Source organism: Ambystoma mexicanum, chromosome 2p (genome assembly GCF_040938575.1).
Source record: "Ambystoma mexicanum isolate Mex_15411 chromosome 2p, UKY_AmexF1_1, whole genome shotgun sequence".
NCBI lineage: Eukaryota > Metazoa > Chordata > Amphibia > Caudata > Ambystomatidae > Ambystoma > Ambystoma mexicanum.
This window is the reverse complement of record NC_090923.1, coordinates 1,255,468,541-1,255,496,459: the sequence shown is the minus strand read 5'-3', so window position 1 is coordinate 1,255,496,459 and position 27,919 is coordinate 1,255,468,541. Positions and strand designations below refer to the sequence as shown.

The following is a 27,919-nucleotide window of genomic DNA, read 5'->3' as shown; positions in this document are numbered from 1 at the left end:
AGATGTGAATCCCGAATGTGCCCCCTAGACTCTTACTAAGCCATTTGCGTGTTATGGTGCCCCAAAGACCCCATGTTTTTAAGTCTCTTTGCATAGCTTTCTGGACTCCCCTGTTTGGCAGCAGCCTTTGTGACTTTTAGTAGGCATTTTATTAGGCTGCATTCGGTTTGCACCTGTGAGGAGCCAGGAATGAGACACAGACAGAGGACTCATGGTTTTGTTTACACACTTTTATTAAAACAAAAACAGGTTGGAACAAGGCCTAACTAACCCTAACCTAGGAGGTATTTTCCCTACCTTAACCAAAAACCAAGGGGTCTGTCCTTTGTCAAGATGTCCAAAACAAAACGTGTCCTGTGTTTGAAATCCTATCCTATCCCTCACACTCTAAAACTAAGGTAAAAATGGTATTGTCTCTGATTGTCAAAGTGTACAAAATGTTCAGATCCAACACAAAGGTATAAATCTAATCAATACGTTCCAAGTGGGCAATGTTCACAGTTCTAGGGAATGCTCCTTTCCCCAGATTCCTTTTTAGCAATACCAACATTTCAAACCAAGAATAACCAATTTTCTTGTAACCCTGAGAGGATAACTCCTCCTGGTGTATTCTCAGGGACTCCCTTCCCCAGGTTTCCCTTCACATTCACACCAATTCAGAATCTGAAAGGCATGTATGCTCTTTGAGATTCTATTTTCAGTGTATTACAATGTGGGTGAGAGTCAGACTCGCCGGACACCTGGTATACTCCCCTGCCAAGCTCTTTTCACAACTACAACAGTACAAACACTCAAGGGCATGGATCTTCCTTCTGGTTCGTCTCTTACTGTAACCTTTTACACACACCTGACTTTTCCTGGTATACTGTCCTGCCAGAACTTGTATGCATTTACTTTTCCTTTTATCCAAGAAACCATATTTGCACAATGTTGGCTTATAGAGCCTTGTTTGTTAAAGTTTCAATATTTGCTTCTTCCCTCACACATTGGTTCTCTGCCCTTTTTTCCAAGACCATTCACATTTACTTAGCTTTCTCACCTCTGGTATGGATTTAGCAACACGTTCGTAACCCGATTCACAAGTATATTAATGTCTTCACAGGCTTCACTTTGCATCCCTCGCACAACACACCTTTCAGGCACCCTGGTAACCCGTCAGTCTTCCCTGGGCTTACCAGGTGCTCCAAGTGCCTCTCGCGCTTCTCTGCTTCGGTTTCTTTGTTTGTTGGCTTTGCATACGATCCGTTAGCCGCTGCACCTTCACCGCATCTCTCTACTGTGCATGGTTCCTGCTATCTAGCATTCATGGACAGCAGGCTTTCTGCATTCAGGCTTTTCCTTTCAGAGCCTGGATTTGCCTTCACACTACTTCCTACGGCTTGCTTCCTTTCCGTGTTCTGACTGTTGTCCGCACAGGTCGGGTCGCGGCACAACTTCGCCTCTGCAGCTCTCGCTGCAGCTGGTTTAAGTTTCCCGGCATGATTGAACAGCTTCCAAAGACTTGACCATTGTGTTGGTTTCTCGGTTTTAGTCCTTCATTGCTCTTTCCCTCTTTTCCATCTGTAACCATGTTGTTCCTTATGTGATGACAGAGAATACATGAAGTAGATCTAGTCAGTGGTTGAGGGAGAGTGTTACAAAATGCCATCAATGCATTAGGAATGTAGGAACCATCCGCAGAAGGGAATGGGATGTATGTGACTTTCTCCAATGACCCCCCGACGGTCGCCTCCCCATGTGGTCCTCCCTCATATAGCTGCCCCAAGGGTCTGGATCAGGTAGCGGCTGCCATCCCCTGGCGACGTGGGGAGAGACTATCCCAGGAAAAGGAGTGATGACATCATATTCCTCACACATCCCTTAGGATTCATGCCATATTCCACACCTGTAGAGGGACGCTGAATGTTCCACCAAAAGTATGAATGGATGCAGCCCTTTGATCGTGAGCTGAGAAGTCCCCAAGTTTCCTTTTAAAAAGAGTTTGCATCTTTACCTTGTTGAAACTGGAAATGGTCTGTTAGCACAACATTGATGCCAACCCAAAAAGGAGCCTGGAGGCATGTGATTGGGTTTTGCCTTGAGTTTGGGTTTTGAAGAGTGCAGGGTCAGAGTGAACCAAAGATCTGGTGATTCCATCCGTTGAACCAGTGAGCAAAGCAGTCACAAGCCTTCAACACTCTCCGCCCACCCTGAGGCCCTGCTGCTCGTCCCTGTGCAGAGCTGGCATGGAAAGGTGGAATTAACTGACATCGAGTGCACTGCTAAATAGCAGAGCACGAGAAGCCTTGCATTTTCTCTTCCACAAACTAAACCATGCCCTCCTTCAGATCCGCCAAAGCACCAAGAGACCATGCAAACAGCTCAGCTCTGTATAAAGCACAGTACTATGAGTTCACTGGTACTCCTGGTGTAATTGGTTACAAAACATTGTATCATATGGTTCCATTTGATCTTTTGCTTCACTGTTCAACCCGAGGAGTGTCGGGTCATACAGAATTCAACTGGAGACTTTTCTGAACTTCATTTCTTGCCTGTGACATGCACAAAGTCAGTTAGTTAAATTTAACAAGATATGTTTTTGTAATCTCTGCATTGACATCCCTTTTATTCAAAGTACTACCGTTGACCTGTAGTCTTGTCAACCCGGGTTCCTTCCTAAAAGTTAATCTTGAATTGCTTGACCACTGCAGCTGCAGGCTATTTCAGTGACATCTTCAGGAACCCTTACACCCTGAACACAGAGTTAAGCGAATTTTCCTGGATCAAACATTTGCAAGTAATTCAGCTTTTTTCACATTTTAGAAGAGGCTTTATAGTTTGTTTTTGAGTGATGATAGCCAGCTGTGGGAGATTGGTTATTGAAAGTAGGTGTTCGATGGAACCATTTCCTTTGCCAGGTGATTGAAGGATAATGCACATAACGTGGGCTGCCAGCCTCGGTGTCCTATCACATCGGCCTTCATCAACATTTTTCACTCCCAAGTCAAAGTAAGCACAATAGATGTGGGTATGCGGGATCCATTTCAAGATGGAAAAGCACTAATTTCGCTTTTCCGGTTCATGACAAAAGCCTGGTCCAAATCTAAAGGTAGCATTCCTTTAAACAGTCTTTGTCAAAGACCATTGTTTTGCAGATGTTACTCCTATGAGCCTTTAAAGTGAGAGATGTGAATTTTAGAAAACGACTTCAGTTAAAAAAAAGTGGTTGCTTGGCAGTATAAGGTGTAGATTGAAAAAACATTCCTGTTCTAATCACATAACCCCCTGGAGCACTTCACCATCTTTTAATACGGCCACAAATGCCTTAGGAAGTTTAACAACGGCAATCATCCACAGTCCAATAGGCCATGACAACGTGTATTTTCTGTTACTTACCAAAACCTGGCAGTCTCCCCCCCTGGTCCTGCTGACTACGGCATATATTCGCGGAGTAGATGGTGGCATATCGCAACCATAGGACATGGCGGTAGTTCAGTGACCCAATGCCAAAAACTCCGCTCTCGTTAGTGTATAACTTAAGAATACTTAATGTCTGTACAGTTTTTCCATGACAAATGTATCACTATCGTGGTCAATACTTTATCCATCTCTAGCACTACTCCCACAGAAATCGCTATGTGAAGTCAACTTCCATATTGACAGAAATAGTCCTTTTGGCTTTTGTGGAAAGGTGGGAAAGTCCTGTACCACTGACTAACCACTGGAAACTCAAAGTGTTCCTGGCTGATTGTCTCATACACAATTTTTTGTTTTGGCAGTGTATAACTAATGTAATTTGTGCTACCCATGAGCTGCTCAGATTATTTCGAAAACAGTGCTTATTACACAATACGGGTTTCGCTCAATGCAGGCTTTCTCAAGGTTATGTAGATGTGGTGGGTAGAATCCACATCTTTGTGTTTGGGGCATTGAACATAATACTGCATTCAGTCAGGTTATAGTTACTTACTGAATGTTCTTTTCTTACCTTCGTTTTCCAATGAAAACATTCCAGTATCGGTATGTTACAAGACCAGTGGTGGGTTTTCACCCTTACACAAAACTCGGCTGACTTGCAGACATCCCTGCAAAGGGCTTAGTATTGCATACGCCAGTTCGTAGTGTGATGTGGATGATGCCCTAGTCTGCTCTGGGATGCATTGAGTTTATCACTGTTGTGAGAAACCAGGGGTCTCTCACCCGCTAGTGTCTGGGGATCTCTCTCTCTCTCTCTCTCTCTCTCGCTCTTTCTCTTCTTTCTCGTGGCCAGAGCATGGTCATTTTGGATCGATGGGGGTGGACCAGTGCGGGAGCATCACCTGGGTGAGGGGTCTTCGGGAAGTGGGGGGTGGGGTAAGATAGCCGATGGTGAGAACTGGTATTCATCCCCCCCCTTTTTGTTAATCTACCCCATTTTATTTTTTAGGATTTTCTGAAGTCCCAACCCCCACCCCCTTTTTACTCTAACACTGGGCCGAGGAAGAGGGTGACTGAGAGTAACCAGACTAACTCTCTCACATCGTACTGGACATGTCCAGTTAATTGGGTCAGGCAAAGTCGGGCACCTTCACCCTAATTGCATACACCTGATACCAGTTAGCTCTCCTCACATGGATAAAAGGCAACACCTAAACATTCCAGTGGAACACGAGTACGTGCAGAATTTCCGGGATGAAGGTACACCTACTGGAGCAGAGCAACAGACCAAGGGACGAGAGCAGCAAGCCGAAGACTCCAAAGCTTCCCTACTGGAGGTTGTTGACTCTGACAGACCGCGAAAGACATGTGGAGAAGGCTAGATACTACAAGTGAAGATTGGATTGTAAGACTGTTTTGTTTATCGTTTGATGGTCGAGACTACTCCCATCTTAGTTGTAGGGAAAAATAGGAGTTTCTCCAAACCCAACAATTTCAATAAAGGTTTTACAAATTGTATCCCTTGTGTCAGTGTCAATACTTGTGATCATGCCTTTCCTACACTGTGGACAAACCAAATAATGCCGACCTGTTAGTAAGTCAATCTCAACCAAACTGTTTCAGATCCCTACCCATTATATAATTCATATCCTAGGTCCACAGTGGGGTGTTTTGGTGATGTTTATCATAACTACACTGAGACCGGTAGGATGGCAGAAAAGCAGCTGACACTACTCTGTTCACGTTTATTTGCATGAGGAAGCAAGCAGCAACCACTCTGAATCGTCAAATATGAATCTCCTCCTACTCTTCATTTTTCCTCGTCTCTTGCCATGCAGACATACACCTATTCCAAAACCTTTTATTTCTTCGGTTTACTTTCTCATCCCCCATCACTGTTGGTGAGACTCGTACAAAGTTCGCTGAAGTGCTCTAAACTCCAGTGTGGGGACTAAGGTTATGTGTGCCTCCCCAAGCTAGCAGTTGATTGACAGAGGTGGTATGGGGAGGATCCCCTGGTCACCCTCACTTAGCCCCAATCCTAGGGCAGGTGACAGTCACATTGCCACCAGACACCCCTGTCTCTTTGGGGCAATCAAGCAATCTCATTCCTGTAGAACAGACAGTATCTGCATTCTCTACTCCCCTCGCACTTGTACAGGAAGCCCATATCAATCTACAGAGGGAGAGCGGAACCTGAATTAGCACGAGAAACTGTACCTCATCCCATCCATCACAAAAGGACTGAACTCTCATATAGTTAAAACATGCTAAGGGAGTCGTCTCTGGGGAAAGGTTGGGGCATGACCATCAGAGACTGGTGGGGGACGACTACTAGTAAGTGCCACATCCAAACTGGAAACCATCCTCTGGTGGGACCCATCAACCAGTCCCTACATCAGCTACTTAATCTAGAGCAGCTGAGAGGCCGGGCCGAGGGGTGGCAGGCAGAGCGGGCTGAAGGACCAGGAAACTAAGTCCGACATCACTATTCTTAAGGCATTACTAGGCGCAAAGCTCGACAGCCAGTCCTCATCTCAACTAACACTGGAGTCCCCTTTCACTAGGAAGAGGCTGAAAGGCAGGGCCAAATCCCTGCAAACACCTAAAAGCTCATTCTGCAGTTTGGGTGTTTGGAGCCAGAGAGTGGAGATAGGAGAAATTTGGTGAAGGTTACAGAAGAAAATGCAAACCACTGGATATTGTGAGTCTCTGCAGACTGGACAAGTTCAAGACTGGACAATACTGGAACCTGAGCTCTAGAGGGGACACTCAAGCAAAAATGCCAAGGAGCCAGGCTAGCTGGGCCAAGCGGGTAGGAAAATGGCCAAAAGAGCGATTTAACAGGACCGAGTTGTAACATGGGGGAGTCATGAGGATGTGAAATAAGAACCTAAGGAAGACAAGGTGATCTTGAGAGGCTGAGGGAGGGATTGTCAGGAAGCAAAACGTGCTAAAGCCCAGGGGCTGAACAAATGTGATTTTCAGGAAGTGTTTGATGGTGGATATTGGGAGGGAGGAACTCTGAAGAATATTAGCAAGCGGATAGAGGTGTCTATCTGGAAGTGATAGGAAGTGCTTATCTGGAGCTGGAAGGAGCTGCGTATCAGAGTTGGAACTGACACTATCGGCAGAAAGGAGGTAAAGGGATGGCTGAGTTATGTGAGCGGAGAGCAAGCGGAAGAGCAAGAAGCCGAAAGGTGTGAAGGTGAGGAAGTCACCAGAGATTGGTTCTTGGGAGACAGGAGGTGGCTGGGGTGAAGCAGGAAGCTATTATAGTGAATAGACAGGTAGTTTGGAAGGAGGTGAATATGATGTCCGAATGGGTGAGGCAAAGGAGGGGAGCAGTAAATGAGACAAAAAATTAGAAAGCAATTTAAGGCTGGTGATGACAAATGTGTAAATGGCTTAATAAGAGACAGAGCACCCTGAAGCTGGTGAGAGCCAAGCAGGGCAGAAAGTGCAGCAGCCTAGGGCTGTAGATGGCACACCTGTTAAGGAAATTCTCCTCAAACCGTGTGGACCACGTATTTAGGTGCATTGGCCTGACTTGGGTACTTCCATAATACCCTCAAACTAGTGGTCGAAGTGCACGGAAAGAAGTAGTGGAACTATGTTCCCTACTGGCCTGCCCCTACTCCCCACAATCCCCATCGCCACGCCCCCTCCCATGCACAATAAAAAAAACCCAAAACATGTGCCTGCAATACCCTGTGCAGTGCACGGAAAATGCAAGTTTTAACTTCTTCCTACACTTTCATTTTTCCGGAACGGTTTCTTTTTAAAACAAAAGTATAGGAACGGTAAAACTTAATTAAAAGAAGTAGAAGGGCACCGCTCCCGCCCAGTTCGACCACTGCCTCAAACACAACAGGCTCCCCAAGTAGTAGTTGTGACCGAGCAGCCCAGGTCTAGCTCTCGGAAGGTGCAGTTGGGTGGTTCATGCTACAGTACACACTTTTCGTTAATGCCAAGTAAGTGAATGTTCACATGTTATAAAAAATATAATCTTTATGTAAAACAAGGCAAATAAAAAAGCAATACATTCACAGGTAAGTAACTTTGTAAAACAGAAGATGTGACAATGTATCCAGTAAATGCCAGTTCCACTAAGAGTTCAGGTCAATCAAGTCCATTGTAGAAAGAAAAAAGGCAGTAATGGGCAAGGAAAGGCTTTTCTTTCTAGGCTGGCAAGCTCAAGAAAGAGACCAAGGGATACAATAAGTGCAAAGTCTGGCAAAAAGATTACATTTGTGCACCCTGGAGCAGTCCCCTGGGGTTATGTTGAAGGGAAAATCTCAAGCGTTCTTTGAAGATGAGACCAAGGGATGAAAGGTACATCGAAGGCTCACCAGCAGAGCCACAGTCTCAACAGTAGGCTGACAGTCGAGGGCAATATGCTGGCACCAAAAATCAGTTCTTCAGGAGGTTGTTGCTGGTTACCAAATGCGATTGCTGTTCACATTGTACAGTGGCCACTGAGATACGACTAGTCACTGGTGCAGGGACCCCAACACCCTTTGGAAGAATGATGATTCTTGATCAAGTAATTCTCAGGTTGGTCCTAGAGGAGTGTAAAGGCAAGCCTGTCGAAGTTCCGGTGATGCAGGGTTCCCATGTTGTCCTCGAAACAGGATTCGGCTTTGGAGGAATGGGCCGGCTTGGATATCCCAAGGAAGAACGCATATTTAATAAATGTTGATATACCAGAGGGCAGCTAGCCACATAAGGACCAGGAAGGCGAATTCAGGGGTGCAGTTGCAGGCAAAGAGGCAGCACAGGCCTCTGGAACTTTCTGTTTGGGGGATGTAACCAGAGCATTTGCCTGATTGTCTTTTGAATGAAGGTTCTCTGGTCAGTTCGGTACATTCCCTTAGGAGTTTTGGCAGCAAAGGTGTACCTGCTGGGTCCGGGCAGGCATCGCAAAGCGCTTTCGACAGAGGAGGCCTTTAGCATGGCTGTGATCCAGTTGTCTCCTCTGGATCTGGGGAAAGGAGGGTCACTGTGGATTCCTTCTGGTCGTTTGCAAGTAGCAGCTTCACCGCTGGATTGCTCGTAGCGCCCAGGGTTGCAGATCTGCAATCCTTCCTCGATCAGCAGGCCTTCCAGAGTACAGGTCCAATATTCCAGCTGTTGGCAAAGTGAGCATGCAAGGGGGTTGTCTTTTATCCCCATGTGAGGCAGCGAGAAAACAAAGCACCCAATCGCACAAGCAGCATTCAGAGCGGTGTTCGGCCAATGGCAGGCCCTCCCTCAAGTAGAACAGGAAGGGCTTTCACACAAAGAGAATTTAAACTGTCGCAGACGGGCATATGCCAATGTCCGGTTAGATTTTCATGTATATGCCAAATCACCTTCACATGTTGGGCCCCAGCACTTTTTGTTGGACTTGGGGATTCTTTTTCTCTCTTCCTGAATGAGTGGGAACCTTCTCCCCTTGTCCCCCACTCACCCTTTCTTTTACTTTTATTTTAGAATCTATACTTTCCTATAACTTTTGGGCATCTGCGTTTTATTATTGCAGGACATGGCACTTTCTGTGCTGGGTTGCCCCTTGGGCTTTCCTTTTTTTTCCTCTTGGGTTCCTTGTGTGAACTACTGTTCCCAAGGGTAGGAGGATACATTTTATCCTTTCTACAATCCCCATTGTGAGATTAGCACACTTTATGTGGAGTGCTGAGGAGATGCATGGTATTCCCGTTCTCCCTTCTCCTGTAACATTTCTGTTAGTGACAGTTGTTAGGGAGAATGTTCATTTTAGTGCTAAATTCCTCCTACCTTAAAGACCCCTTGCTCTTTTGCTGGACTAAGGACTTTTTGATTTTAACCCTGGAGTGAGACACATTTTACTCACTCTCTCGTGTGTTTTGACACAAATTGGATTATGCATTTCCTGTTTTTGGAGTCTGACAAACTCCATAGGCATCTACTTTTTGTATGGTGTTGGGCAAGATTGTATGCAGTTCCCTGTGAGACTTCACCAGCCTTGTCCTCTTGGCAATAGTTAACCCAACCTTTGGTGTATGCATGTACTACACAAGTTGGTAGAGTGACTGAGCAGCCAGGCTTATCTCAATAGGGGGCAATGTGAGCTGCTAGTGTTGTAACAGACTTTCACAGTGAAGTATCCAAAAACACTTACACTCAAGGTTTCTTGATTAAACAATTATTTATTGATTTGTCAGTTTGAATAAGCCTTCTTTAGAAGGGAGCAAACATGTAACACTTAAAATATACTTCAAAAATACACGCTCAGATACCCATTTGGGATGGCACACAGACACCGCCTACACCCTGAGGTGACTTAAGAAAAAAGAAACATTGACTGGCTACAAGTCACCCAGAATAATGACATTAGCGCTGCCCCCAACACATTTCTGAAACTAGATGCAGCTTACATTGGCTCCCTGTTGCGAACAGAATCTCCCTTAAAACATTAGCCTTAGCCTACAAGGCCCAGAACAATCCAGCACCCGACTACCTGGCCAATCGTTTCTTGCATCACTCTGCCAACAGACCCTTGAAGTCCGCTTATGTGCACACGTTGTCTATCCCCAGTTTCAAGTTGCAGACTGCGGGGGTAGTAAGTTACCCAGTCCTCGCCAACAAACTTTGGAACACTATGCCTACCGCACTTGGATCAGAACTGACCTTCCACGCCTTTAAGAATAAAGTCAAACTCTGGCTCTTTGTACTCTATGCACCTCCTACCATGTAACATACCCACACCTAATCACCTACCAAGTAACATACCCACACCTAATCATCTTCTCCATATCCTTCGCAATGGCTCTTGCGGTTTGCCTCTATATTACCTCCTGCATTGACTTGAGTCACTAATGTAATGATTCACCTTATTGTTCTGAAACATGTATTCTTGCTTTGTCAACATGTATGTAACCACCTTCCTGAAAATGTGCGCCCAGCTGCCCCAGGGCAAGGTGTGCAATATAAATATAGAAATAACTAGGACATTGATATATCACTGGTACATTTAGAGCAATACCGAGTTTGGTGTTAAGGGAAAATGTTAGAGGGTAGAAACAATGGTTAACAGTTTCTCAAACAGGTAAGTACTTTTGAACCCCCCCCACTCCCCCACTGCAATGTAGATTAACCCTTTCCCAGCTACACAAGTTGTAGAATGTGTGACTTTTTGGAGGGAAGGATCAAAACACAAGTCAGAGGTTAGAAGAATCTTCAGGTAGCCAGGACAGCCAATGTCAATTGAGCAAAGTCGAGGGGAGCTGGAGATATTCTTGAATGTAAGTAAAAGGTCTTGCACAATGTTATAGAGTTTTTGTTGAAAAAGAAATCACTGTTGTGCCACAAGCTGGGAGGCTTGTGATGGGGGAAAAGCTGCAAGCAACTCCGCAGAGGGCAGCCAAAACAAGTCTCAACTGAGAGCTAGCAATGCTACAAAACAAGAGGTAAGTACCCCTTGGTTGTACAGTACCTTAGGTCTGAAGAAATTGGTTCCAGCTGGCTTCTGTTCCCGTGATAGTCAGCAAATCCTGTTGTTCATGGGCCTCAGTCGTGGGGACAAGAGGGTGGTTGTCTGGGAACTCCTGCACTACGGTTTGAAGGTCTGTGGCAGCAATGGGCAAATTTCAGATTAGCTGCACTTCCGGTTTCAGCTTCTCGCGTATAGCACCAGCGTGGTTCTCGGATTACTTGAGGACTTTCCTTGCATCTGGGGTCCATTACTCTGTTGAGGTGGCTCAGGCTGGGTGAGTCCTGCTTCATGGGAGTCCGGAGGATCTTCTTGGAGCTCAGGTCCGACTTAAAGACGACACACTCTATTCTGTTGTTCCTCTCCCTGGAAATCTGTTCCTGCAGGAGCAATGGAAGTACAGCCAGCTCCGAGAGGATTCTAGATGAGTTTGTCTTGGGGTCGATTGGTCCTACCAACCCAAGGGGAGAAGGCGTCCTTTGCAGGGCTTCTCTGGTCGAGGCAAATTCAGAGCTTCAGCACTGTAGCAGGGCTTCACCAGGCAAACCAACGGTCCAGGAGTTGCAGCAAGCGTCTCTTCAAAGTTCTTCTTCGGATTCATTCGTCCAGTGGTCAACTCTGCCTTCCAAGCAAAAGACCTCGCCTTTTATTCAGGTTTCTCCCAATTTGCAGCCTAGATGTCAATCACACAACCGGGACAGCCAGCCGGCCAATCACCTTTGGGTGCATTCCTGTAACCAAGAAAACTAAACACAGGAGTTTCGGACACCTCTCTCGCTTCCTGCCCTGCCAGACATGCAGAGGCGGGCTTCAACAGCGAATCCTGCCAAAGACAAAACAAACAAATGGACCAAACCTTGAGATTTACTCTGCATGCCAAACCAGAAGGACCTTTCCAACAAGAAATAGCGAAGAAAGCCCGGGGCCATTTTGACAAAATTGCAGCCCACGGTAGAAACCCACAACGGTAGTGGACTGCCTGTACTTCTTCGCTGCTGCAGGAACTGAGTGCCAGGGGTTGAGAAATAAATAGTCTAGTGAAACGTCTGCAATCCGTCCAGAAGCTCCAGGAGTCTCCTAAGGACCCTCCAGAAGCAGGACGACCAGAGCTTGAGTCCCCTCGCCAGAGTGCAGTACTCAAGGAGTGAAGGAAGCCCAACCGGTATCAGAGATCCGCCGTAGTGCTGTTTACCGCGTGCTGCAACCGCGAGTGCCGCTGATCTGAAAAGAGCCTGTAGCTGCTGACGACCTCCAAATTGCTGCCCCAGGAGTCCCCCAGAATTCTTCCCTCTTGTCCCCACGACTGAGGCTCAGGAACCCAGGATCTGCTTTGCTGCAACAGGATAGAATCCAGCTGGACCACTCTTCTTCAAACAAGGGTCACTTACCTCAGTGTCTTTAGCTGTGCTCTTCTCAGTTCAGACTTGCATTGGCTACTTTTGTTGGAGTTCTGCTTTTCACAAGTGTAACAGCTTGTGACCCTACAAGGGATTTCTACAAAACTCTAACTTTGCAAGGCGTTATTAACTAAGAAGTGCCTCAGCTCCATAGACTGTGCTCCAATTGACTTTAGCTGTCCTGGCTCCCTGCTAGTACATGCACTTTGATATTTCTGTCCCTCATGGTGGCAACTTGTTTTTAGACTGTTATTGCTGAGAAAGGCTTGTCTAGACTTCATTAGAAGATGTAAGTATACTTGCATGCCCTTAGAACCTGTTGAACCTTTTCCCTTCCTTTTAACCTTTCCTTTCTGCAACCTCAGAATCTGCAAAGTATAACTAGTGCTATATAAATGCCATAACTGTCCATGTGAATGAAGTCACCTCTGGGTATAGGAAGTGTGTAAAAAATAAAAAGAGAAATAAAAAATAAAAAGATTTTAAAAAAATAAAACAAAAGCCTATCCAAAGAGTATCCACTAACTTGTGCTGATTCTGGAAAGTATTTTAAAGTATATTTGATTGTTACGCATCTTGCCCTTTTTAAAGAACGCTCATTTAAAAATTGATGTTAAATAAATAACTATTTAAAACTGAAACCTTGAGTGTAAGTGGTACTTGCTTACTTGTATTTGCGAATTTCATAGCTATAGCTCCTCAGTTCATTTACCCCTCTTGAGATGGGCCTGGCTGCTCAGTCACACTACCAACTTGTGTAGTACAGACATATACCAAAAGGTGGGTTACCTAATACCGAGCAGATAAGTGTTGTGTAGTCTCACACAGTGTACTACATCAATTCTTACCTAACAGTACTGTTATGGCTCGTGACAGTGGACATTCTCTACTGACTTTTGTATGATTTTTACTCAAAGGCTGTCATTACAGCCGCGGTAACGCTCAGGAGGGTCCCCATTCTGCTAGTAGGGTGGCTTCTTTCTTTTTTCGCTATTTTTAGTGTGCTTTTCCTTTCTTGGTCCTGCTTCTGCCATCCTGGGTTGGGGAGGTCCTGGTTGTACCTTTGTCTTCGGCGGGAACCCTATGAGTAGCCTGCTGAGGCTCCATCTGTGGAGTCCGGAACTCTGCTCTCCTTTGTCTGATGTGCCTGAGACAATCCAGTTCCCACTAGGTGGGGGGTAGGGGAGGGCTGGCTGTCCTGACTGGGCAGCCACCTGCCCCTTTCTGTAAACTGCAGGGAGAGTTTGCAGATGTGTGGGTTCCTGTATAAATGGCCTGGATCTGGAAGCTGAAGGCAAGTCGACAACTGGAGCTCAATCCGTTGAAGAGAAGACTGCTGTAGTTATTTCCAGCGACTGGAGATGCCTGCTTTGTAACTGCTGCCTGTGCTGACCCCTTTTTTGATGCGACAGAGGAGTCCCGAAGGAGACTACTGCGACAGTTCGACTGGTGGGACCAATCTGTCTTCAGAAGAACTGCATTTCGAGCCATCCCTCGGGGCTGCAAACCGCCAATAGGCTTGAACGGTGCAACGTCTTCCCGTGAAAGAATGTTTTTGGACTCTTCTTGGACCTCCAAAAGCAGGATTCCACTCCTTGAAGTCCCCTCAAGCGAGTGCTGGACTGAGAAAGCGAGGCAAATCTATCAGACTATGACCATTCCGCATCTGGTACCTTGAAAAGGGCTCCAAATCCACAGAGCCGTGAGAAGGACTGAAGAATCCTTTGTTGGGAGCCCTTTCTTTCAATTGCTTCTGCAAGTTCCCATCCAGTTTCTGTTCTTTCTTCACCGCGACCTAGAATCCAGCGATCAGGTTCTGTGCTGCTGCATCGTTAAGGCGTCATCTGCAAGCTCTTTACTGCTGAGCTACTGTGTGGCTTAGGGTAATACTTACCAAAATTCGCCTTGCGACGCTTGTCTGACTGTGGTGGTGATTCGCGTAGTTGAGAGTTCGCCCAGGCCTAACTCAACACATATAGGGAGCCATCTACTAAAAGAGTTTACTGTATTGGCTAAGGTATAGCCCCTTGTGTGGACTATAGAAAACTGTCCTAACGGCCAGTATGAACTAGTGTAAAGCTGGTTACACCCCTTAGTCCTGGGATACAAACATACAGTGGCCGTCAGCTTTTGTATATACATACAGACAAGGGCTAGTCAAGTGACCGCCCCGTTCCCCACCCCCTCCTCCCCCCGACCCGCATGTTTTCAAGGCATACAAAAGCAACCTCTATTTATTTTTGTATATAGTCGAGAGGGCAAACATTTATTTTACTATGTGGCACCATTTTACACAGGCGTAAAAGCTGCTGCCAGCCTAGCCGCATGATTAACCTAGATAGGGTATTCTGAGAGACTATGGGGTGCACCTGCCTTGGGAGTAATCTAATCTTAAGGCAGAGCACATAAAACCGTGCCCACACTCAGTCAGGTTTTAGATTAGGCCTGGCTGGCAGAAACACAAGTCCAAAACAGTAAAGCCAGAAAAAAAGCACAGGGTCCACATGGAATTTCTACGTAGCACTACCAAGTCTCTTCTTATTTGTCCACCATGTCCTGGCCCGCAGAGGAGACTTGACACTGCTCCCTGGGATAAGGGGTCTCCACAGAACCGTGAAGAGAGAAAGATGTGGACAACCCTGAAAGCCCAGTTGGTTTATAAAGGGGGAGGGCGTGTATAGCCCTGAAGCCACCCAACTTGTAAATATTGAGAACAAGTATGAACTACTATGTTGGGGAGAAGTCTCAGAAATTTGCTAATTCCCTTCTACCTTGGGCCCCCCCCCCCAGACATTTAAGTTCTAACCTGGAGAGAGTTTTTCCCCACTCGTGTATTTTTCTGTGATTTGGTCTCTGGGTTTCTTTTGACTTTGAGTCTGACAAACTCCATGGGCATCATCTTTACATTGTGACACTCTGCACCTTCAGTGCAGTGGCGCAGGGAAATCTCTTAACTTTCTATACCCAGCACACACTTTCTTACAATAGGGTGCTGGAGGGGTTACTTAGTTTCCCCTTAGTCTAGTTTCTCATGTAACACTTTTTGTTACCCTTTCTACAATTAATGGCTGGTGGCAGTGATTTACTTTTTCCTACCATTGTGTGTTTCTACCGCGGACTGCAATTGCAGCTGCAGTGAAGCACCCATGGGTGCCCATTTTGTCAAAATAGACCCGGTCTTCTTTTTTTCGCCATTTCTTGTCTAAGAGGTCCTTATTGAGATTTACTCTGTGCGTCAAACCAGGTTTGTTCCCTTTGTTCGTTTTGTCTTTGGCAGAATTCACTGGTGAAGCCCGCCTCTGGCTCCAGCGTGTCTGGCAGGCAGGAAGTGAGTGAGGTGCCTGAAACTCCGGGTTTAATCCCCTTGGTTACAGGAATGCACCAAAAGGTGATTGGCTGGCTGTCCTTGGAGGACAGCCACCCTGCTGTGCGAGTGACAGCTAGGCTGCAAATGAATGGGAGAAACCTGAATAAAAGACAAGGCTTTTGGCTTGAAAGGCAGTCGACCACTGGATGAAGGAATCCGAATAAGAACTTGGAAGAGACTCTTGCTGCAACTTCTGGACCGTTGGTTTGCCTGTTGAAGCCCTGCTGCAGTGCTGAAGCTCCGAATTCGCCTCGACTGAGAAGCCCTGCAACAGACGACCAATCAACCCCAAAGTGAACTCGTCTGGACAACCTCTTGGAGCTGGCTGTACTTTCATTGCTGCTGCAGAAACAGATTGCTAGGGAGAGGAACACCATAATCGAGTATCTGGTTTTTAAGTCAGACCAAAGTTACAGGAAGATCCTCCGGACTCCCATGAAGAAAGGACTGACCAAGCCTGAGCCACCACAACAGAGTGCTGGACCCCAGATGCGAGGAAAGTCCATAAAGGTATCGGAGAACCACGGTGGTGCTATTTGCGAGAGCCGCGAGAAGCTGAAACCACAAAGTGCAACTGATCAGAAGTTTGGCCATTGCTGCCGCCGGACTTCAAATCGTAGTGCAGGAGTTCCCAGACGTCCTCCCTCTTGTCCCCACGACTGAGGCCCAGGAACAATCGGATCTGCAGACCTACACAGGAACAGAAGCCAGCTGGACCCACTTTCTTCAGACCTAAGGTACTGTAAAACTAAGGGGTACTTACCTCTTGTTGTGTAGCATTGCTAGCTCTCAGTTGAGACTTGCTTTGGCTGCCCCCTGCAGAGTTGCTTGCAGCTTTGCCCATCACAAGCCTCCCAGCTTGTGGCACAAGTGATTTCTTTTTCAACAAAGACTTCTAAAAACATTGAAAGACATTTTTACTTACCTGCAAGAAGTGCTTCAGCTCACCTAAACTCTTGCTCAATTCGCATTGGCTGTCATTGCTCCCTGAAAGACTCTTCTTACCTCTGTCCCTCAGGAAAGGGTTACTTTACTCTTTACATTGGAGGGTTCAAAAAGTACTTGCCTGCTTAAGAATATTTGTTAGCCATTGTTTTATTCCCTAAAATCTTTTCGTTGACACCAAACTCAGTATTGCTCTAAATGTGCCAGTGATATATCAATGTCCACAGTGTCCTAGTTATTTAAGTCACCTCAGGGTGTAGGAAGTGTCTGTGTGCCATCCCAAATGGGTATCTACTGATTTAAAAGAAACTGAGTGCATTTTGAAGTATATTTTTGCGTTACATATTTTTGCTCCCTTCTAAAGAAGACGTTACTCAACTGACTGTTAAATTTATGAATAATTGTTTAATCAAGAAACCTTGAGTGGAAGTGTTTATTTGGATACTTGTCACTGTGAATGTCTATGTTGCAACCCGACAGCTCACCTTGACCCCTCTTGAGATAAGTCTGGCTGCTCAGTCACTCTACCAACTTGTGTAGTACATGCATCTACCAAAGGTTGGTTAACTATTGCCAAGAGGACAAGGCTGGTGTGGTCTCCCACAGGGTACGGCATACAATCTGGCCTAACACACCATAAGTGACAATTTGTGCAAACACGTTGATTAAAGCTCATTTGGGGGCGGAGAACCCCGAAGTGAGCCCATCCTATGTAGCAGTCATCCTCAACTTGTAGTTGAATTTGGAATTTTAATTGTGTTGAGATTTGTTGTTACCTTGAGCCTGACTCTTTAGTTGAGTATGTTCAGACCCTATTTATCTACCCACCAAGTAAAGGTTTCCCTAATGAATACGTTGAATTGGAGTTTGTCTTATCATGTCCTCCTCATCACAAATGCGACTGACCTAGTGTACTGGTGGTCATTTCTCCCGCTGTGGCATCTGCTCGCGTCAATCGTTGCCACATGTTACTCATTTCTTGCTTAAGACACCAGCTGAATTAATGTGCACGTTTGGTTTGATCTGCCTGATATTCCAGCTCTGAAATTAGTTTAAAGCATCTAAAGTAGTGTATTATAGGTGCCATTTACCTTATTTTCTGAAACGTTTGAGGGACTGACCCTGGCACTTGTAGCCTTGTAATTTGTGTTGTGCTGGATCGTACTGCACACTGTTTTTAGAAAAAGGACTCTACAAATAATTTTCTTCTGTAATATTGTCCATGTTTAATTGCAAACCCTTGATGCGATTCTCAGCTCCTATGACCTGGTTTATCTATCCAATCCCAAACCGCTTATCTGGACAGACCACTTTGTCATCCCTTTCTCTATCCACACACCACCCCCTCCTTCTATAGCTCCCCCTTTGACCACCTCCGATCATAAATCCTGGAACAAACTCAAGGTACTCCCCGACCTAGCTGGAGCCCTGCTACTCCGTCCCCTACAACTCTGTCCTGTGGTAGGCCATTAACCATAGAATCCTTCGACTCCTGGCTTAAAGAATCCCCCCCCCTTGCGTCCTGCAACCTCACGCAAAGGTCCCTTCCCCAAATGGTTTCCGCCCCACCTGAAGACCTTCAAAAAACAACTCTTGAGCGCAAATGGGGAGCATCTAAAACTGATCTAAGCAGTTCCATGTTCACCCTCCATCATCGAATTCCAAATCCGAGATCCGAACGGCCAAAAAACCCTATTACAATAAACGAATCCTGAACTGTGGCAATAACAGCAAAGAAATCCACAAGATCACCTCCGAATTTGTGAAACTTACCTGCACCTCTGCTGAATCCATCCCACACAATCACTCTGCAACTCCCTCTCGCTTCATTTCTACGATACCGCCCTTGTCGGTAACTCCAACTATCCTCACTCACCCCCTACCCTGCCCCCTCCCGATCCCACTCTTTCAAACCAATCTCCAGGGTCGAGTTCCTTGACCTACTATCAGGCCGTAAGACCCCTGTCCCGCCTCTGTTCTGAAAGAAGTATTCTCCTCTACCTACGCAGGAGAACATGCAAGAGCCATACTAAACGACTCCCTCACCTCAGGCATCTTCCCTGAAGCCTTTAAAAAAGCACATGTCAAGCCAATCCAGACATCCCTTGACCCTAAGAATTACAGGCCAGCCTCCAACGCTAGATTTCTTGCGAAACTCATTGACCGGACTGCCTACTCCCAGCTCAACTGCTTTGTAGAATTCTGCACAATCAGGCTTCAGACCCCGACCTAGAACAGAAACCACTCTGATCTCGATCTGGGACGATCTCAAGGTCACGGCAGACTCTGAGGGTTGCGCAACACTGATTCTCCTTGATCTCTCCGCAGCTTTGACACCGTTAACCACTCGATCCTCCTTGACCTCCTCTACTCCCTCGGAATCTGTGTCTCTGCACTCAAATGGATTGCCTCTTTCCTCAGCAACAGGAAACGGTGGTCCTCTCCCCTTTTTTCTCAACTGCTCGCCCAGTGAACACTGGAGTACCCCAAGGCGCTTGCCTCTCTGCTCTCCTCGTCAACCTCTACCTGACCACTCTACCAGGAATCATCCGTGCGCGCAACCTCTCCTGTTACAACTACGCAGACGATATCCAAATTATCCTTAGAAAATCCCCAAGACAAACACCGACCTGCATCCTGACCTTGAAGTTTGTCTCTGTGATAATGACCGATGGATGACGAGTAACCACCTCCTTCTGAACCCAGACAAAACTGAAATCCTGGTGTGCGGCAATAATTCCCTTCTCCCACATCTGCTCCCATGGACCCTCCCTTACCCCTCTCTGATATAGTCAAAAACCTAGGCCCTCTCCCGTCAGATCAATGCTGTTTCAAAAAGCTGTCACTACCACTTCAAACGACTTGGACGCATCTTTCCTTACCTCTCCTACCCCAACAGACCCGCCGCTGTTATGTCCATTATGTCTATACTGGCCTATGCCAACTCCCTTTACTTGGGAGCGCCGGCATACCAACTCAAACAAGCCCAAAACGCTGCTGCCAAACTCCTCCTCGCCCTGGGACACAGAGACCATGTCTCACCAGCTCGCCGAACCCTGCACTGGCTCCCAGTCGGCTGAAGGGCCACCTTCAAGACCCTTTGCATTACCCACCGAGCAGTGCACAAGACGGCCCAACGTAAATTCAAGAGAAGCTAAAACCCTACCTCCCATCTCGCACCCTAAGATCAAACCCTGCCCTCTTTCTAATGATTCCGACCTCTAATTCCGTAAGGATCTGAGAATCCGCCTTCTCAACCTTGGCCCCAACTCTGGCACTCACTCCCCCATCGTATTCGACACACCGAAGACTACATGACCTTCCGCAAAGCTCTAAAAACCTGGTTCTTTCCATAAAACTGACTAAGACTTGCAACCCAATGACAAATGCTCAAAGAGTTCGGGAGCAATGATGCCCTGAAAGCACCTGTTAAGTCACTGATAAGTTACTCTGAAGGCAGCAATCGCAAACGCCCACCTGAAATCCGGAATACCGAGCTCATTCGATCAAAGCTCCACCCAGACACGTTGCCTCTCCTATCACTATGCTCACTCTCTTCTCTACACCATCGCACAATTAGAGTGCCGCTACACCCCTCGATAAATTCGGCCTAGCTGCTCACATACAATACTCCATGAACACCTCAACACTCTGATAAAACGCAGCTATACCCCCGAAATCCGGGCCTAGCTGCACACAGAAGCGTCCTACACAGGCCTAACGCTGCCAAAACCCAGTCTTGGTGACCTCTTTCCTGACTGCACACATTCAACTGATATCAAATGCCACCACACCTAATACTAGGATGCAGCTACCATCCGGCAATCGCATCGGCTGCGCACATAATTTGTGCACCCTAGTGCACCCTACTCTCTAGACTGACCTGGACTAGGGTCCCCGAGGGCGTTCAACCTACCAGCGCCTTGAGGTCATACCAAGGATATATTGCTATATAAATGCCAAATAACATGTTTAATTGCAAAGCCTCATATCTTGGATTAAAATTATTAATGTTTTGCATGTGGGAAACTTGTATTTATTTCTTGAAGGTGATTAATGCACAAGATACACAGGGGAAACTGTAATGGCCTTATGTTGACTATATAGAATCTGCAATGCAAATGTCTTTTTTCTTTGTTCTTCGCTACCTCGTTAATTTTCCAGCGACTGAAAATAGTAGAACTATTGAAATTGTAATGGGGTAATACAAATGTAAAGGTTTAAAATAAGTTTCATTACTCTCGGCATAGCTTTTGAATGAAAAAATAAACACTTTTGACACGGCTTGAGTTTGTTGTAATGGCTTATGCGTCATTGCAATAAAGACAGTTGATGGTTTGATATAAGATTTTGCCCTTTGTTGTGTTTTTGGAGGCACTATCCTCTTAGGATTCATGGGGTCTATTTTCAATGGTACTGTTAACACCCATGAAATGCAAGATGTATGTGCACACGCATGACTGTCTGTTTTGTTGAACAGAGAAGAAATTGAAAAACAGAAGGCTAAAGAGCGGTATATGAAAATGCATCTAGCGGGGAAGACTGACCAGGCAAAGGCAGATCTGGCGCGGTTAGCCATTATACGGAAACAAAGGGAAGATGCAGCCAAAAAGAAAGACGATGACAAGAAAGGTACAGCATTAATTTTGTTTATCTTCCAACTCGTGTGCCTTCCGAAATATTCTCTTAAATTCAATTAGCCAGTTAACTGTTTAATACCATACTGCGTTTGTTGAATTGGGAAGGGTTTTCTGTCTAATGCTTGATAGGCTATGTTGTGGATATGACTTTTTATTTCTGCCTTATGAGACATTTACTCACTGTTAATATAAAAGTATGCACATGTGCCTGCTGCAGAAAATAATGCGCACTTCAGATACACCCCAGTAGTACTGATCTGCCACCAGCTTAGCTATATGAACGCACAAGTACAGAAATTGACATACATTGCCATCAATATCCATTCATTAGACATTGAGGTGTCCCAGTCTGCCATGTTTTGATAAATTTAGCATCTACCAAATTATAAGTATTCTGGGTAATCTGTAGGAAGTCTGACTTGGACTGCACTAATTCTTACTTAGCAAACTGTACCAACTGGTGTGGGAAGTCTTATCTCTTGGTATTAGGTAACCCACCTTTTATTATAGGCCTGTACGACACAAGTTGGTAGTGTGACTGAAGAGCCATGCTAATCTTAAGAGGGGTGATGTGAGCTGTAGATGGTATCGGGTAATATTATCCCCATAAATAATGTTGCCATACATATAGTTGCCGGGAAACGGCATAGGCAACATTATTTATGGGGTAAATGGGAGCGGGGGTGTCTCCACTCTTCCTTCCCCGCAGGTTCTGATATCGGCACAAAAAAGGTGCCATTCTTGTATGGCAACGTTTTTGCAGGGATATTATCACATGGAACCCTGTAGAGCTGGACAATGAAATCGGTAAATAGAGGTATCCAAGTAACACTTTGTCTCAGGAGGATAGCTCCGGGGCAACGTGCTCGCCTTGGAAGCAAGACGACACGGAGCAACACAGGTTCGAACCACGGGTCTGAGCTTAGTACATAAAGATATATAAGCAGTCTTTAAAAGGCAGAAACGAATAGTTACATTAATCCCAAGTTGGGTTTCAATTAAAAAAGTGAACAATAAAAGCAGGTTTGTAATTCTTTTATGTTATACATTTTCCAGCACCAGGGGTGACATCATTTGAGGTCCGTAATAACACTTTTTTTGTATCCCCTTTGCAGTATTGACTTATTAAGAAGAGAAAGGTTAGGGTTGGATCAGAACATACTGGTATTCTATAGAAACAGTTAGATTCTCCCAAAGGGATGCAGGTGGTCTTTTATCCCAGCAGTAATCGTGTCCAACAATTAAAACCTGCAGGGGAACAATTGCTGCCAATTGGTTCAGAAGGGGGCCTTTAGGGAGCCAGGACAACCAAAGTGAACGAGCCAGTTCAAAGTTCTGATGCTCTCTTCTTAGAAAAGGTCTTTAAATAGTCAGTAGTTCAAATAGAAAATCACAGCAACTCAAGTGGAGTCACCTTGACTAAGCACAAGCTGCAAGGCCAGTGCAAGTGAGTTGAGGCCAACTCTGATTTGGATAAAATAGCACTCCCCAAGGTAGGAAGCACCCCAAATGGCAAAAGGTTGATGTACCCCAAGCCCCACAGTACCTGTGAACTGAAGAATTTGTTCCAGCTGGGTGCCTTCTGATTGCAGTGCAGCAGACCCTCGTTCCTGCTCCTTGGTCGTGGTGACGAAAGGAAGGATGTCTGGCAGGCTCCTGTGTGTGTGTGTGTGTGGGGCGGGGGGGTTAGGGGGGAGAGGGGAGGAAGAGCGATAGAGAGAAGAATAGATTCTCCTTGACTCAGCGGCTCTTTGTGGTTTCGACACCTTTTTTTCTAAGCGGCAAAGAAGAACGAACAGCTCCAGTTAGAAGTTCCTCGGCCCTGGACTTAGGTGAGGGGACTCTGGATGACTATTTCCTGCTTCTGTGGGGTCCTCTGGATGCGTATTGGGATTCTGCAGCCTTGGAAACTCGCAGCAAGTCGGGGGTTGCGCCAAAATAGTTTGTCTTGAGGCTATTTGGTCCCACCAGCCCAAGGGAGGAATTCGTCCCATACGGGTCTTCCCAGTCGACACGAAAATGGGGTCAGCACAGCTGCAGGGCTTCACAGGGCACTTTGCAGTCCAGGAGGGTGCTGCTGGCGTCTCTTCACATCTTGTCGGATGGTGTCCTTCAGTGGTCAACTCTGCCTCTAGTCCCAAAAACCTCTCCTTTAAAGCAGGTTCCCATTCATTCAAAGCCCACGGCTGTCAATCGCCCAGCAGGGTGGCTGTCCCACAGGACAGCCAGCCTGCCAATCAGAACTGGTTTCACTCAGGCACACCTAGAGACAAGGACTGGGAAGTGTCGGGACCCTCCCTCACTTCCTGCCTTTCCAGACACACTGCAGCCTGGGCGGGCTTCAGGGCTGAAGCCCGTCAAAGGCAAAACACACAAAGGACTCAAAGTGTAAATGATAAAGTAAAAGCCCAGAAGGAACTGACAAACGAAAAATGGTGAAAAAAAGAAGGGACCATTTTGAAAAAATGGTCACCCTTGGGTGCTGTACTGCAGCTGAGAAATCCGCCTGTTAGTATCCGACACAAAAGGTAGTAAAAAGTAACCACTGCCACCAGCCATTTTGGTCAGTCAGTTCAACAAAATGTTACATGAGAAGTGGGATAAGGAGTTACAGTGTAACCCCCCCAACCCCACAGCATCCCACATAGGGTGGTGTCTGCTGGACCCACAAAAGAAAAGGTTAGTAAGACTCCATAAAACAGTAGAATCGGAAAAATACTAGTCACAGAAAATACGCAAGTGGTAAAAGGGTCCCACTCACTCAGGAGTTGTCCAGCAAAAGAGCTGTGTGACTCTAAAGTTAAAGGGAAGTAGCACAGAACTGAAAATTCTTCCTAACATGGACGTTGATGCTAAATGGTTTGATTTCACGCTGCTGGCTTTACCATCTGTATCACTAGCGCTCTTTTGGGTGTGGGGAGGCTGCATTTCCATCGAGTCACGGTCCAAAGGAGTTGTGGGGCAACAAATCCTTTGTCAAACTGAACGCTTAACACAGTAAAAGACTCTTCACATCACAACAATAACACCATGTCAAAAGCAAACTGTGATGGGCTAACATGTCTTAATTTTGCAGCCAGATGCAGAGTAAACACTTAAATGCGACCTACCAAAAGTGAGTGGACAATGCTTGGGCGAATGAAGGTGCACCCTAAAAGGTGTTTCTTGTACAGAGTCTGTGTTGTATCGTGTTGAATCCTACAAATGTTTGGTAGCTGGGCACGGAATTTGCAGACCACCAATCTGAATTAGAAATGTTTCCCTTCACTCCTTTACCACCACATTTTTATCTTCGGCTCGAAATTGGGCCTTCAACGCCCTCTGTGCATCCAAAACGAATGGGATGGAGTGTAGAAGATGGAAAGATTTCAATTGCGATAAGTACACATTTGCAGTGCTTTGGCAATGCTCCCACAGCCCCGCTCTCTATGGTTGCATTGCTTTTCTTATCTATGCTTTGTAGAGATCATTGTGTCGGATGTAAATTCATAAAAGGACGTCTGCAACTGACTTGCCTGACATTGCACTATGCTGATCTGTCTGCCTGCGTTGGAGGGGGGGGTTACCATAGCAGCATTGCTTGATACTCTGACGATTTAGCCTGCTCAATCTCACTAATATGTCAACAGCCAAACTGTTGGCTTTGTCAAAGCTTGTCTCCATCCAAAATCCTAATATGACCTCGTGGCCCTATGCAAGACATTTTCTGTGCTGACCTGTTTTACTTTTGGATGCCTGGTGCAGAATGTACACATGACTGCAACTGTACAGTCATTTGCGTCTCTGCCGGCCATCTTGAACTGTATACAATTCTCATTTGTAACCAGTCCAACTTCTGAAACTGCTCTGCAGCTAACTCCCTGAATCCATGAACCCATAGCCAGTATGTAGCAACATTATTCGGTATCACTACAAAACATTGCAGACCATTACTGCAAATCAGAAAACACATTTTCTGATCGAATTTGTGGACATTTAATTGCATAAATGGATGGATGGGGGAGTTGGTTTGGGGTATTAATAAGGGTGGGGGGATGAGATGCGGGGGTCTCCCCTCGCATTTATTTTCGATAAAATGGGCAACAAATCTAAAAGAAAATGTGTTTTTGGAGTCCCATTATTCTAGCAGGAGGTGCCGCACCTGCCGACTATGGGAAGTTTCATGAGACATTTAAAGGTCCATCCATGATGATCCATATTTGATCACTGTTTCTAAGTTTCTCTTTTTTTTTCTTCTCCTTTCTTTAGCGAAAGACAAAGACGGAGCAGCTGTACCTGGCAGAGGAATGCAGTCCCTTTCCCTGAACGACTAGCCTACACGTGGGAGGAGGAATTGCCAAGGAACTGCCTGATGCCTGCCAGGAAATCTTAACGTCACGCGTACCACTGAGACGCCACTCGAGGGCATTACAGCATCATTATCTAAGCTAAAAGAGACACTGCCGTGTGTTCCTCTTCCTTAACTGGCATGGGCATCCTTTCTCTGGTCACCTCTGACATTTTGGTGCGTCAGAAAAAGAGACTGAATGCAAATTTGACCTGTAACTGTTGGAAAGGATGTCTGTGTTCTCTTGTTTTTAGGATTAAAGTAAAACGGCGGGTGGGTAAGGAATAAAGTTGGAGATAGGTTGCAACGTTGTTTTCTGTATTGATTTTGTCTTTGAGGTGGTTGGAGGATTTAAAACTGTTTTTCAAATGAATCAAACCCATATGCAGGCCCTTCCATGGAAGAGGGAGGTGTCAAAGGAGAAGAATCACTGTGGTGGTTAAGATTCTCTGCAGGCCCTATTTAAAAGCGGGACCCAATTAAGTTGACGATGTCGTAGCTTGGTGGGTTTCTTCATTCATCTGTGGAAAAGTGCATGCGGTCCAGTTGCCATTCTCCTTTTAAACTTTTTTGACACCTGTTTTGCGTGTCCATTTTTAGCCCCTCCAAGGAAAATATTTACTGTAAAATACCCATGTGAAAAATTCACGACACAAACACAACTTGTATATTGGCTGAATAAAATTTAAATTATAAACCTTAAGCATGCACAGTTACTTCAAAAAATGTTAATTGTAGGTTTTAAAATGTTTTTAATGGCGTGACTTGTGCCTGAAAGGAGTGCCCTTCCTGTATTCATTCAAGGTGTCGTCGCCTGAAATCGTTGATTTCTATTTTTCTTGTATCTCTGCTGCCTTGAGCAATATGTCACAAAAGCGTTTCGCAAGACGTGTGCACCCTGTACCTGTAAGTTCTTTGACCACTTAACCTTAAAAAGGAAGTGCCAATGTAGTTACCCACAATCCATCCCTTCTGGTGCTAAAATTTAACCAACATTATCCAAACAAAAACGGACAGGTTATTAACCCCTTTGCTTAGAAACCTAAGATGAACATCCCAAATTCACAAAGGAGCTTACATTGGGGTGTTGGGTAGAAGTGTTCTAATACAGTAGTGCCGGAGTTGAGGGGTTAGCAGTGCGTGCCATGCAGTAGTAAGATCCTCTGCCCCAGCGCACCGCGATTGCAGAGGCCAATGTGGCTCTGGGTGACTGAAGCAGTGCGTCTGGTGAATATTGACCAGCACAAGGTTGATGTCCCTTCCCTGCGTAAACGCTGCCGGAACCTTTCATGAGACAGAAGCTGTAATCGCTCGAATGGAAGTGGCCTTGACATGGGAGTCTACACAGGTTGTTCCAACTATAATACCAGTGTCAACGTAGGATATCTGTGCACTTTTCATCTACTGGGATCCCTGCCCTCCTCTGACACTTTGCTGTCTCAAATGTAAGCTTTTTTCTTGTCTGTACCTGGTTATCCATAGAAAACTCTTCCGCACGCATGGCAATCAGTAAGCACCTCGCACTGATGGAGCTGTTGGTGGTTGGAGAAGTGACCTTGCCCTGTTTCCAGTGGGACACCATCTTCTTCATGTGGCGTGAGTTAGAGCGCCTGCTGCCATCCACTGGTGGTCACCCTGTTGCTCTCGTTCCTTTCCAGTGAAGCTTGCTTGTGTGTTTGGTGATGTCCATGCACCTGGAGTTTCCAGCAGACTCCCTTTGGTGCTGGCATGATCCATTGGACTGTTCTCACCCTCAGCCTGTCCAGGAAAGGGCAGTTAGTCAAACTGCCTTAGCATTGCACGTGAACAAACGGCTCACTGTGCAAGCTTTACTTTCTGTTATTTTAAAATGTTATATTTGTCTGTGCTTCTCATTATGATTTTTCTGATATGTTTGAAATAATTTGCCCCGCATGTCATTAGGCCCATTCGGTGACACACGAGTATTCTGTGCAATTAAGGGATTCATGTTGAAGTATTTGCAGCACATCCGTTTTACCAGCCTCGGCTCCTTTATGTACACACAGCCCGTACCACATTAACTGTTCTTGGACTAATGCCCTTCAGCGCTCCAAAGAGCGCTTGTGTTGTCAGGTGGTGCTATATGAAACACTGCAAATAAATCGAATTGTTCATGGTCTCGGGAAACCAAGAAGTGTTCAGGATGTTCAAAATGTAAACTCACAAATTGGAGAAATGCATATCTTTATGGTTCAGATTCAATATATTCACATTTTTGTCACTTTTCCTTTTTTTTGTAACTGATGGAAAAAAAGTTCATTTCTGTCATTGTTTTCCCCCCCAGCTTTCCAGGCAAACGGAGGCTCATACCTTTGTGGGGGCTTCCGCATTTTGTCATGTAAAACAAAGATACAACTTTATTAACCGTTAAAA

General features: G+C 45.8%; 1 protein-coding gene across 2 annotated transcripts in view; it reads left to right on the top strand.

Moving 5' to 3' along the window:
* The window catches only part of PDAP1 (PDGFA associated protein 1), a 150,826-nt gene extending 124,598 nt beyond the window's left edge, over positions 1–26,228 (top strand). For both annotated transcript variants that reach the window (XM_069645564.1, XM_069645565.1), the window contains exons 5-6: positions 21,039–21,190; positions 25,447–26,228. In XM_069645564.1, the coding sequence (XP_069501665.1) occupies positions 21,039–21,190; positions 25,447–25,511 (217 nt within the window). In that variant the 3' untranslated portion in view covers positions 25,512–26,228. The remainder of the gene's footprint in view (positions 1–21,038; positions 21,191–25,446) is intronic.
* The last annotated feature ends 1,691 nt before the right edge of the window (positions 26,229–27,919 follow it).